Source organism: Penaeus vannamei, chromosome 42, assembly GCF_042767895.1.
Source record: "Penaeus vannamei isolate JL-2024 chromosome 42, ASM4276789v1, whole genome shotgun sequence".
NCBI classification, from domain to species: Eukaryota; Metazoa; Arthropoda; class Malacostraca; order Decapoda; family Penaeidae; genus Penaeus; species Penaeus vannamei.
In genome coordinates this window covers 7,366,830-7,379,329 of record NC_091590.1, presented here as the reverse complement: position 1 = coordinate 7,379,329, position 12,500 = coordinate 7,366,830, and the positions used below count along the sequence as shown (strand labels likewise).

Genomic DNA, 12,500 nt, shown 5'->3' with positions numbered 1-12,500 from the left:
TAGAGTTTGTAAAAAAAAAAATAATAATAAAGAATAAAAATAAAATAAAATAAAATAAAAAGTCATAAAATAAAAAGTCATAAAATAAAATAAAAAATGAAACGATTAAGAGATTGCACATGTCTCTCTCTGCGCAGGTGACTGTCATCGGGACAGTTATCGTCGGAGACATCTTGGCCGTCGACGATGACCAGCAGGGACCCTTTTCCACGGTGCAATACTCCATCCTGCCCGGACCTTACTCGGTAAGCATGCTAATCCTTGCAATATATGTACGGTTTGCCGAAGCTTAACAATTATCGTGTCACTTGTGAAAAGGATTTTTATTTTAAATGTGATATAATGTCTGTAGCGCACCAGGTATATTTGCAACAGTGTAAAAGCAATTAGCAGAGGAAACTTACGTCTGCACTGAGCGGTGATCCTGTGACTGACACGTTCTCTCCCGCAGGACATGTTCGCTTTCGAGTCCCCTCTGCGCGGCGCCCTTGTGCTCAAGCAGCCTCTCGACTACGAGCGTCTGCCGGTCTTCAATATCACCATCCTTGCCCAAGTAGGTTTTGTCGCCACTGGTTTGCATGACCAACATTTGTAACAATAACTTGTACATTAAACCTTGAGAAACAGTACTATATGATGAAATGTTAGATTAACCTGTGTATGTATCATATATATTATATAATCATATTCATTATATTGATATAATTCATTATATGATATAAGTATTCATTATTCTTATTCAGTATATGATATAATCATATTCATTTTAATCATTTATTATATGATACAATAATATTCTTATGATACAATCATTTTCATTACCAAGGAAATCAAAAAATACCACATAAATATAAACATTCTCATGATCTTATTTCCTTCCCAGGACCAGGCAGCTGAGGCTCGCAGCAGCAGCACTGTAGTCACCATACAGGTCCAAGATGCTGATGACCAGAATCCAGCCTTTGCCAGGGATCACTATATGGCCGTGATTCCAGACAACCCAGTTAGGGTCAGTCTCTCTGTGATCTAGTTACATAATTGTAAACTACAGTAGAAAACAGTTTAAGCATTCTGTTGCAGTAGAGTAAATTTATCATAGCCACAAGGTTCTCTGTCCCAGAGATAGTCTTGCCATAAAAAAATATTTAGTATTAAAATGTATTTATTGATGTGCATTATTATGATGATAATGATAGATGGACAACTTGATTTGATTACTTTATGTGTTCTAGTTGTCAATGTGGTTAAGGCTGAGGTAGGTATTTCTAAACTGAAATCTTAATACTAACCATCTTGCTGCAGGGTACACCCATTGAGGTGCAGCCAGAAACCGTCCGAGCTGTGGATAGGGATGCAGGTATCATGGCAGAGGTTACTTACTCCTTCAGTAGAGGTTAGTGTTATATACCTCCATATTCATGAATACTGTATTTTCCACACAACTAAATAACAGGTGTCATTTATTCAAAGTAAAACCTGGATTATATTTCATACTAGTAGAGCTAATGTGAGCATGCATATCTTTGTGAAGGCCTTTGAGACAGCACCAGTGTCATGTAAGTAAAATCTCTTAATTTCCTTTACAGATGAGGAAGCAGCAAGGTATTTCAAAATTGATCCCAAAACAGGAGAGGTCTCCCTCTCCATGAACGTGCCTGATGATCAGCTCCACCAACCAGCCACACTTGTTGTCAGGGTATGTGATAATACTTATGGTTGTTACATCAGTCTTGATATTCATATGACTGTAGATATATTATTTCCAGTGGAAGATTAGATATGTTAATTTAACATGTTTTGTAGTAGTGTCATTAGTATGTATGTTTTTGTTATTATAAAATGCTATAATGAAATCTGAACTTATAATGGAGAGCTAGTTATTGTATTCACATTCAGGATTGACAAGCCAATGCCTAAGGATTTAACTAACATATTCCCTACTATTCTCAGGCTACACAAGTTGACAACCCTGATCGCTATGCCCTGACAACAGTGACCTTGTCCAGAAGGGGATACTATTCAACTCAGCTTCAGTTTGTCCAGCGAGATTATGTTGCAACAGTCTTGGAGAACTTACCTAAACACTCCCTCATTGCTCCTACTATAATAAATAAGAACCTTGATTCGGTATGTATAAGATCAAACTGAATTTAATTTAGAATGATGTTTTTAGTTAGAATGACATTTAAAAAGATGATTATGGAAAGATGATTGACATTTACGCATTATTATTGCAACTTACTCATTGTATGCATCTCTTGCAGAATATTCGTTTCAGCTTGGAAAGAAATGGTGACGGGGTATTTGGTATCTCATCATCAGGTCAAATCATTCTTGAGTTTGAACTTGACTATGAATTAAAGCAAGAATACAATCTGCGTATTTATGTCACAGATGGAGAGTTTGTAAGTAGAAGACATGATGTGTTGTGCTAGATGTGTGGAAACTATACCTGATATTTTATTTGCATGTTTTGTTTAAGACTAAATGTCTTTACATGACAATCCATAATTGTATCAATTTCTACAGAATGACACTGCAACATTGAGAGTTCAAGTTCTCAATGTCAACGACTGGGATCCACGATTCCGTTACCCACAGTACGAGTTCTATGTAACATCCACCACTCTCAGACCAGGAGATGCTGTGGGCACCATAGAAGTTGCAGATGGTGACCGTGGGGACCAAATCACTCTCACGGTTATGGGGGAGGATGCAAGGTAAATTGCATTCTCTATTGGAAAGAAAATTGTCTTAGATATTTTGTGATAATCTGGAATAAGTCTTCCTTATCATTTTGTTGGTAGTCTTTTATATAGCTACATATTATTTTGTGCAAAATTAATGTGTATTATTATTGTAGACCTTTGATTTTAAAATAAAGTTTGAAATGACCCTAAATTGAAATATCAATGTAAAGTTTAAAAAGAAGAGTTTGCATTTGACAAAGTAAGAAAACTATATTGATTATTGTATATTCTCTTCCAGAATGTTTGCCATCTCAAGTGATGGAGAACTGAGAGTCAGAGACCTAACAACACTCAACTCTACAGAAGCCCACATTGTTATTCAGGCAAAGGACTCTGGATCTCCGCCAAGGATGGTAAGTTAAAAAGGATATATCTTTTGGTTAGGTCAGTACATATACCTTTCGAGTGGAGAATGACAGTATAGTGTCTAATCCTCCCTTAATATTTAAGTTAAGTAGAAAATGTAAAGATGTGAATATATTTGCTTAATCTCCCTTTCAGGCATCTGCCCCAGTGACTATCAATTTTCCTGCTGGTATGGTCAAGTCATCCCCCCTTGGTGCCACCTCAAGCTTCCTCCTCATGGTCATTTTTGGTGCTCTGCTCGGGGTCTTTGTCCTTGTTATCATCTGCCTCGCAATATATATCCACAAAAAGTAAGTTGTGAAGTGCGCTACTTGAAAACTATTGGCCTTTTTTCAAATCTTACAGCAGCTTGTTTATAAAGGTTTTAATTTGCTTTTTTATTTTGATCTAAATTTATTTTTACATTATGCAGTGGAAACAATATTTATTGTATGCAATGAAAATTAATAACTGTTCAAACTAGAACAGAAATCCCTAACTGCAGGATAGTACTAGTACTGATTGGTCCTTAAAATGTAAGACAACATAAATTCACGGCAAGCCAATAATTGTTATGGCTTACAAACACATACTATATACACACCATTAACAAATATTTGTCCTAAATCCCCAAAGAACTTTAGAATTCTACATCAACTCCTGGTTATCTGTAAAATGTACAAATGACAGTGGTAACCAGGAAATATTTCTTACAGCAAGAAATATGCAGATGATCCCAATGCAGCTCTGCCTACCAAAATGAGGAATGTAGGCTCTGTGTAAGTGCATTACTGCACAGTTTGTGAACATGACTAGCACAGTGGGGGCTACTTTTGCACTGGGAATACTTCTATATATGATGATTCTCTTATATTTCCATTCTAGCAGAATTAGAAGAAACAATTATTCTTATGACTGTAATCACCTGATTATCTTTTCCTTAATTATTTTGAAAGTTATAAAGTTATTGACCAATTGTCTTCTTTGGCTGCAAAACACTCATTTTAGAAATTAGTATATTTCTTTATTTGTATCAGCCTGCAGTTAGTAAAAAGAACATATTTGTATATTCAGGACATCTTTGGGAGTTGGGGATTTCATCACTGCTATGACTTTGGTTGGAAATCTTAGCAGGTATGAAAGGAAGCTATATATCACTGATTTATGAAGATTGCCACATGCATGTCGACAAGGACTGATATGGTGCTTTTTTTTCACCCAATACCTTGTATAAACAAAATTACTTGGCTATGTGCAGTATTATTTTCAGCTGTATGTTTTAGAAACAAATATTTCTGGTCATTAAATCAGTAAGGGTTTCTGCAGTTTATTTTCTATACTGATATATATGTTATTTCATATATCAGCATGTCATGTCATAACTTAGCAGTACTTTAAATCCACAAAAAAGATGAATACCCATGCATTCAGATCAGTAATTATTCTATTGTATGCTGAGTTTATAAGCTCAGTTGCACCTGAAGAAACAAATTATTATTGACAAGGATCTGTTTCTATAATTAGTCAGTGATATCATTAAGAATGATCCTGTTTGTGGGTTTGTGTGTGTGTGTGTGTGTTTATGTCATATCTGGTAGGTGTTTGTGCCTTGATATCTTGAGTGGGAATGAAACAGAGATTGCCATATTCTGATGTGGTTTGAAGCATGAGCAAACTTCGTTTTTGTTTTATGCTATATTAAAACATTCATTGAAGCCCCCAAATTATTTTTATAATGAAAATTATGATATCTGATGTTTATGTTTTAAGATGCAAAATTTTCTAATCTGGAAATGTCTTTAATCTAAATGATTGTCTTTAATATACTTTCTCGTCTCAGAAAAAGGTAAATTCTTTTGGAGCTTTTGTTAAAAGCACTTTGATGTCGCATGGATTTTGTCTCCATTTCTGCGATTAGTTCCATTTTTACAGAGAGCATTGGATGTTCCAGTCATATCCTTAACAACTTCTGTCACTCATCTAAAGTCAAGGATCCATTTTCTGCAAGACACCCCTCCTGCACACTAAACTCTCTCTTTAGAGTCTCATCACATATTACTTTCAACTTTCAACATTTAATTAGAAATGCAAAGATGAAAAGTAGTACAAACAATAGCATTAGAATATGCACATTTCTTACACTGTGTTTTCAAGATTAATTTTGGAATGGAGTGTGATTTCTATCATCTATCATATTATTTGATTGGAGATAAAATCAGTGTGATTTGTAATGTTTTGAGATGTTTGATTTTTAGCTCAGTATGTGCCACTTTGTTTTATATGAGAGAAAACGGTACTTTTGCAACATAAATTGATGTGTATTTTGTCCCCGTGAAGTATTTTTGCATATTATAAACTTATTATAGAACAGCAAAGCAAAATCAACACAAAAAAATAGTAAACAAGAGTTGTTATAAGAATTATGAATTAAAGATTTCCCCTTTTTTCCAAACAGTAAAAAATACCGAGATGACAATGATGCAGCATTGCCAACCAAGATGAGCCAGATTGTGACAAATAATGTTCCTCACACCAAACTGGACCCTCTCTCGCCTCTCAATCACCAGGTAATGAAATACCAGTTGTTAGATGCTTATACTGTTGGCGAGTTTTGTATAAGAATGTACAGTTCTGTGTGCTGTCAAACAATTTTCTCATTCTTCTCTTTCCTCTTTCTCATTGACTTAGAAATGACAGGCCTTTAAATCCTAGTTTAATTGTATACAGTGGTTGAAAAAAGAATCCAAGAATTTATTGCTAATTGCATAGTGAAATAGTTCTGGTTTCCATGTGAAGTGATTTTCATAACCTTGTAACTAGTATTCTCTAAGCATATATGATAAGAAGAACCCAATTTTCTTCCAGATGCAAGGAAATGGGAGACAGATGACACCTATTGGCACTCCCATGCCAACTGGTGCATTGGCTGGAATTGAGGAACCAACGGCAAATGACCACGTCAATAACAATAATGCTCACACAAATAACAATAATTACGGAGGTGGTGGCAGTGTTAGAGCTAGCACAAGTAAGTATGAGTGACAATTGAAAGTTAAGATTATGAAGGAAGTTAGATCTTGCTTTCACTGCTTAAGATAATTGAATAGCCTTGTCTTCATAATAAGATATTGTAATTTGATTTCATAATCTTTAGATTTTTATACCAAACTTTACATGCTTGAATGGTAAAGGTAATGCTCATATAATTAGTCAACTCTTTGTTGGATATTTGATTATAGTGAGCAACATGATATTATATCTATGTGATGTTCATTTGATAATTATTTCAAATTCTTTAGTTTCAGTTCGTTCAAATATTGGTGGTGGTTCTGCCCATGGAAGTCGCCGCTATCTGAAGAACCCCTTAGCCAATGGTTCTTTACCTGCAGCATCATCACACACTTCAGATCAACCACATGGAATTGACGGCCATTCTTTAAATGGGACTGTCAGATCCCACTCAACCACAGCTTCAACAGCTTCTTTAAATGATAGTCTAGACCCACAGATCAGGTAAGAAAAGCTGCACATCTGTTAGCTAAAGAAAAGCTTAAAATAAACCAAGAACGATAATCCTTAAACCATTAACATGTTGCTTATTATTCATAGTAGACTAAATTTATGTATTGCTTTCTGCTAAACTGGCATTGTTTGTAGTGATGGCAGAATGAACCCACTATTCACAAAATAATTTTGTTCAGTAGAGGGGAACATGAAAAAAAATGTGTATAGTGGGTTTTCTGCTGTCGTATGAACACAGTAGATTGTTTTGTCTATTTCCATGTCTTGTAATGTATGTGCGGCTTTTGCATTGCTTAGACATACTGCTTTGGTATTGCTTTCTAGACTTGTGATGTGATGTGGTAAAACTTTTTGTTTTAGATCCTCTACAGTGAGTATAGGAGGAAGGAGTTCTATTGGGATGAGGTAAGCTAGACGTTCAAGAGATGGCACTGTGCAATGTTTTTTTGTTTTTTTTTCCTTTTTCTGTAACTTATTTTGAGGACATTGGAGAGTTTTAATTACTATAATTATGATTTATGTGTCTTAGATAAGAACTTAGGAATGGATGCATGCTTTCCTAAATAACTTTTCAAACATAATGCAAATAAGCTGAAAGATGACTGTAACAGGAATTTAGAATAAGATGCAAAACAATAGCAATCAACACATTTATAGATTGGTTACATCCTGTTCTTATTAATTTCATAATAGTGAAAATTTTCAATAGAACACATGTTATTTGTGATGATGATGCAGTGTTGAAGTATCCAATGTTTTCAAATTCTGCTTAACATTAATTTTTGTAGTTGGGCTATATTGATCTTTATTAGCTAGAATGATATATATATATATATATATATATATATATATATATATATATATATATATATATATATATATATATAATTTTTTTTTTTCAAGGAAAATACTTTCTGGGGTAAAAGTGATATATTTTAGTAGAAAATTTCTTCAAATTCAATAAATTTACATTCAGGTAATATTAGAGTTTCTTGGAAAACAAACCATATGTAAAATGTTATCATAGAATATTTTTATTATGAGATTTTTTAATACTTACACTGGCACCTGCAACATACTTTTAGAAATAAAGAAGTAGTGATATTTAACAAATTTAACCTCTGACTCTTACAATTAGTATTAATGTTTTCATTTTCATTTTACAGTCCATCTCCAATTGGGTCAGCCCGGGCACTAGGTGGCCTCCCCCACAGCAACAAAGTTGGTCCCGCACCCACTCCGCCCCCACCCCCAGCCAATACACCTTTCCCTGAACAGTCATCCCCGGGAGGCCTTTCCACTGTGTCGCTGGACTCGCTGCCTACCAAAATTGCATGGCCTCATGGGTCCATTCCAAAGAGAGTAAAGAAATTATCATGGGAAGATGAACTCAGCAATAAGGTCAGTTGAAATTATGAAAATGGTAAACTGTAGAATACTGAAAATGCATGAAAATTATTTTGATAATCAGGATTTATAAATTCATAGGAAAATAAGCTGGGAACTATCAGTATTGTTAGAGAATTTTCTTAGGAATTACAATATACCTTTAGATTATTTTGGGGAAATACTTGTATTTAAACAAAGAATCTTGAATTTTTCAGACGGAGTTGGATCCTGAAGTCAGTGTTACTCCAATGCCTCAGTCATCCGTCACGGACACTCCAAATCTCACCGTTTACTTCTAAGACTGTATATGAAGTCACCTCTCTTGAATGTCTTCCTGAGGGCCTGATGCAAAGGCCTCTCAATCTGATAATCTGTGTGTTATGGTCTTGAATGTAATATAATCTGTGTTATGGATCTAAATGTTATATAATCTGTGTGTTATGGATCTGAATGTTATATGTGCATTTAGGGAGCCCAGTGATATGGACCCACCAGTGTCAGCTCCAGCAGAAACACTTAACGAGCCTGTAATTGTTGCCTTACAAGGTTGTATAAGTGGAATAAGTTTACTAGAATGATGGACTAGTCGTGTCAGAAATAGACAGATTATATATGCTGGTGCATTATAAATGCATTTTATTTTCAGATAACTTGAAAACTCAGAATCAGATAAATATTATTTGTCATACCAGGAAACATGGTGGTGTGTTATTCATAAAAAATGCCAGTGAATTAATTTTTGACCAAGATGATATATGGTCAAAGGAAAGCTTACATAGAAAATGTGGCTATATATGAGAAAAACATTTTATCAAATAATTATTATGAGACAGGACTCTGTTTTGTAAATGCATGAAAAAAACACAATAAGTTTGGCTATGGACCTAAATACTTGAAAGTGATGAGTATCATCATTTTGAATAGTTCCTGGCAATCCTAGGGTTGCAATTTGCTCCTTAAGCCATGTGTTAAATGTATAATTTACTAATGCCCGCAACTTTTTTGTGTCATGTATGATTTTCATGCACCATGTTTTCTATGCTGCCATCCATTCCAATGTTTTGTAAACTAGCAGTAAATCTGCTTTTGCATCCTGTATGTTGTCTTCTGAAATTAGAGAATTCACCAGTGCAGCTGATTGTAGTCTGTGTATTTGTGGTTTTGCATCACATATGTTCAGCAGTTTTTAAATGACAGCATTGTTGGTAATTCTTTATTACTCTTAAACATGGCTGATTTCTTGTAATCAAGAACATGCTACAGGGCTTTTCATACTGTGCATCTGTTTTTATAAAAGTATAACTTCCTTTTTTTAATCCAAGGGGCCAAACCATCTCAGAATCCCTACTTGTTGCACATATTTCAGCAGGTATAATTGTATAGTACACTAACTTCATGCTTGTGAAAAGTCTTTGAATTGCATTGTAGATGTGCACAAGAGATATTTAGTATTACCTCTTTCTTGCCATTTCAGTTCTTACTACAAATATTTGAAAGTACTATCCTAGTGCTACATAGGTATATGTATATATACATTACACACTTCTCCAGTCAGCCTTTATGTGATATAGTAAGAAACACTGTGAAACACTGACTGTGGAAAAAATGTCTGCATTTTGATTCACTGTGAGATATAAGGATTATCAAGGCTTTTTTGCTGTCTTCAGAAAAAAACATAGCTGTATTGCTTATATTCAAGAAAACCTCTTATTCTTTGATAACAATAGAACCTCCTATTTTTTCATAGAGACCATAAAGTCAACTTTGGCAATATACCTGAATAAAAGTAATGATGGAAGTTCAAATGAAGTGCATTCCCATATAATGTTGGTGTTTTTACATCCATTTCATGAAGCACTGTTAAGCATTATTCTTGCAAAGTGCAAATAACTCACCAGTGTGATAATAGGGTAACTAGTAGCCTAGTAACAATATTTCTTGTGGATACATAAAAATAACCAAGTTTATATTTGACAAGGTTTGGTTTGTGATGTTTTACCAATCTTGAGCAGGGTGTCATTGTGTTGGGTTTCATGAACCATTTCCTCTGTGTGTTAATATGTCGCAAAGGTCACAGAGATGTTGCTATTTTTCAATACATAGTCTAATATGTGTTCCACTATGAAAGAACAAGATTATCCACGTGAAAGTCAAGTAATGTATTGGTATGCTTTCTGTCAAAATGATGTTGGTCATTGCTGGCTTTGCAGTTGCAGTCTCAGGTCCACACCCACCCACCCTCCTAGTTACATCAATTTTGACTGGGCTGGGGTCAAGGCAGAAAGGAATCAGCCACCCTACCACATTGTTCCACTGTACAGTATACGTTCCTTTATGGACATAATCCCAAACATCCATTTTGATATGGGACCAACTTTTTTGGTATTAATGTCTATAAAGTTACACATTGTGGTATACTGTACTGAGAATTTATGCTTTATTTTCTGGTTTTGTTTGTCTTTACATCAATACTTTGAAGAACCAGTGAAATTGTGTGATCTATAAAAACTGACTGTGGTTAATTACATTCAGAAAGAATGTTTTTTGTATTTGGATGCATTTTTTGTGAAAAAAAAACATCATATATATAATACTCCTAATGTCAACAAATTTGATTATATGTATGCATAGACTTGCTTAGTCTTAACTGAGTGTTGAAGGACTCAAAAGCTCAGGCCTTATTATCATGTCTCTTACTGATTATTGCCAATATGGGTGCCTGTACTCTATCACTCTTTGTGGTTTCAGAAGGACATATTACATAAACTGGCCATTGCCCATACCCATACATTAAGTGAATTTCATCCCCTAATTCCAAGCACTGGCTTTCTTCCTTAACTGGTGTGGATTTATGAGCCAGGGAAGAATGCCAGGCAAGTGATTTGCCAGCAGTCTTTTTTCTTTACATTTACTTCATCTCGTATATTACTTCTGTTTGTGATATTATCTGCATTTGCCATAAGAAGGTCAGAGCTATTCAGCCATTTAATTGTCTGCATTTTTCATAGACTTTGTTATTCACCAGCATGGTTTTTAGTCAGACCTTCATCAGATTTGAAGTGAACATTGTTATTCTTAAAATGAAACAGTCATGATAAGAAAGGAGCAGTAAATCTTGACATCTTGTGTCAGGCGTTAAAACTAACATTTTGTCATCTGTTGAGGACTTCACTCTGACTCATTACACCATAGTCTATTTCTTGTGGCTGTTTTTCATGTCAACTTTGTACACATGTCACTGTTTTTGTATTTTGTTCACTTTTATTGTCTTTTGGCTCTCATCAATTTTTTCCACAATATTCATATACTCAAGTTGAGCGTGTGTATCTTTGAATAATGAATTATATTAATAAAATACAGCTACAGGTGCTTCCTTTAAGAGACCAAAACCTAGAGTAACATATAGACATATGGTAGATCTTTTGTATATACATATAAATATATATATAAGGAAAAAAGCTATAAATAGACTGCAAATGGTTGGCTATGTGCAATCTATTTTTGTATATATGATTATTTTATGTCTAGTGATGAAATATTCTTCCACTGTAATTTATTAACATGCCTCTATTATGCCTGAATGAAAATATTGTATGGATATGTTAGTAATAAAATGTGTAATTATGTTTGCTTTGTTTTACTGGAAGCTATAACCACGCCTTTTTACTATGGCACAATAGAGAAAACCAAACGGAAAGTCTAAATGTTATACGAGATGTTATACTAGAAAAACAATACTAGTGAATGAGAAATGCTATGTGGGAGTCCTTTTATGCACTTATGGATGTAAGGTCTTATTTTCTGGTGGGGAAAGATATAGAATCTTCACTTTGTCACACAAAATCTGAGGCAGGTAAAATTGGCTAGTGAAATGTGTATGTAAATGACATTGTTGATTCTTCCAGTCTCCAGCTATGCTTAATTTTTGTTCAAAAACTTTAACGTTCTCCAAAGCCGAAATGTTAGCCACGCCCCTGAACTAACCACGTTGGAATAGGTACAGTTGGAGACATTCCCGCCATATCCATCTTATCCGAACATAAAATGACTCATGGTCGTATGCTTAAAGAAACTGTGTAACGCAGTTCATTTTTCTTATGCTAGAATCTTCGCGATTGTTTAAAGTCTTAAGGTAATTTTAGGACTGTCAGTTTCAAAATTACAGTGTTTTTACCCTCTTGCGTTATTTTGGTATAGTTGTTTTTTTCGGTATTATTTCCCAGTAGAGGATTATGTGCTTCAAAGAGTGGATTTCACATTTTCTTTAAAAATACGACCGTCAAACTCAAGTTTTCATGCACCGGCTCATATCTTTGTGACTTCGATGCAGATAATATTATTCATGAAGCAGATCGTGATGTATGTAAGTATATGGAGTACGATGAAACTGATCTAAGGGTGAAGTTAATTTTCCTCTCTTTAGGAAGGAAAGTATGAAAACAATTTAAAAAGATCCACTCCCATTCATTCTACCGTACAATACTCAATATCCTT

General features: G+C 34.5%; 1 protein-coding gene across 1 annotated transcript in view; it reads left to right on the top strand.

Annotated features, from left to right (window-relative positions):
* Cad96Cb (protocadherin Fat 4-like Cad96Ca) overlaps positions 1–11,632 on the top strand; it is a gene marked incomplete in the record, with an annotated part of 103,057 nt that extends 91,425 nt beyond the window's left edge. Inside the window, 16 exon segments of the mRNA XM_070118640.1 lie at positions 138–245; positions 452–553; positions 884–1,009; positions 1,303–1,393; positions 1,587–1,696; positions 1,951–2,127; positions 2,265–2,405; positions 2,530–2,720; positions 2,989–3,103; positions 3,252–3,406; positions 5,551–5,662; positions 5,961–6,123; positions 6,395–6,608; positions 6,978–7,022; positions 7,784–8,018; positions 8,222–11,632. Coding sequence (XP_069974741.1) covers positions 138–245; positions 452–553; positions 884–1,009; positions 1,303–1,393; positions 1,587–1,696; positions 1,951–2,127; positions 2,265–2,405; positions 2,530–2,720; positions 2,989–3,103; positions 3,252–3,406; positions 5,551–5,662; positions 5,961–6,123; positions 6,395–6,608; positions 6,978–7,022; positions 7,784–8,018; positions 8,222–8,305 — 2,169 coding nt within the window.
* Positions 11,633–12,500: the final 868 nt, after the last annotated feature.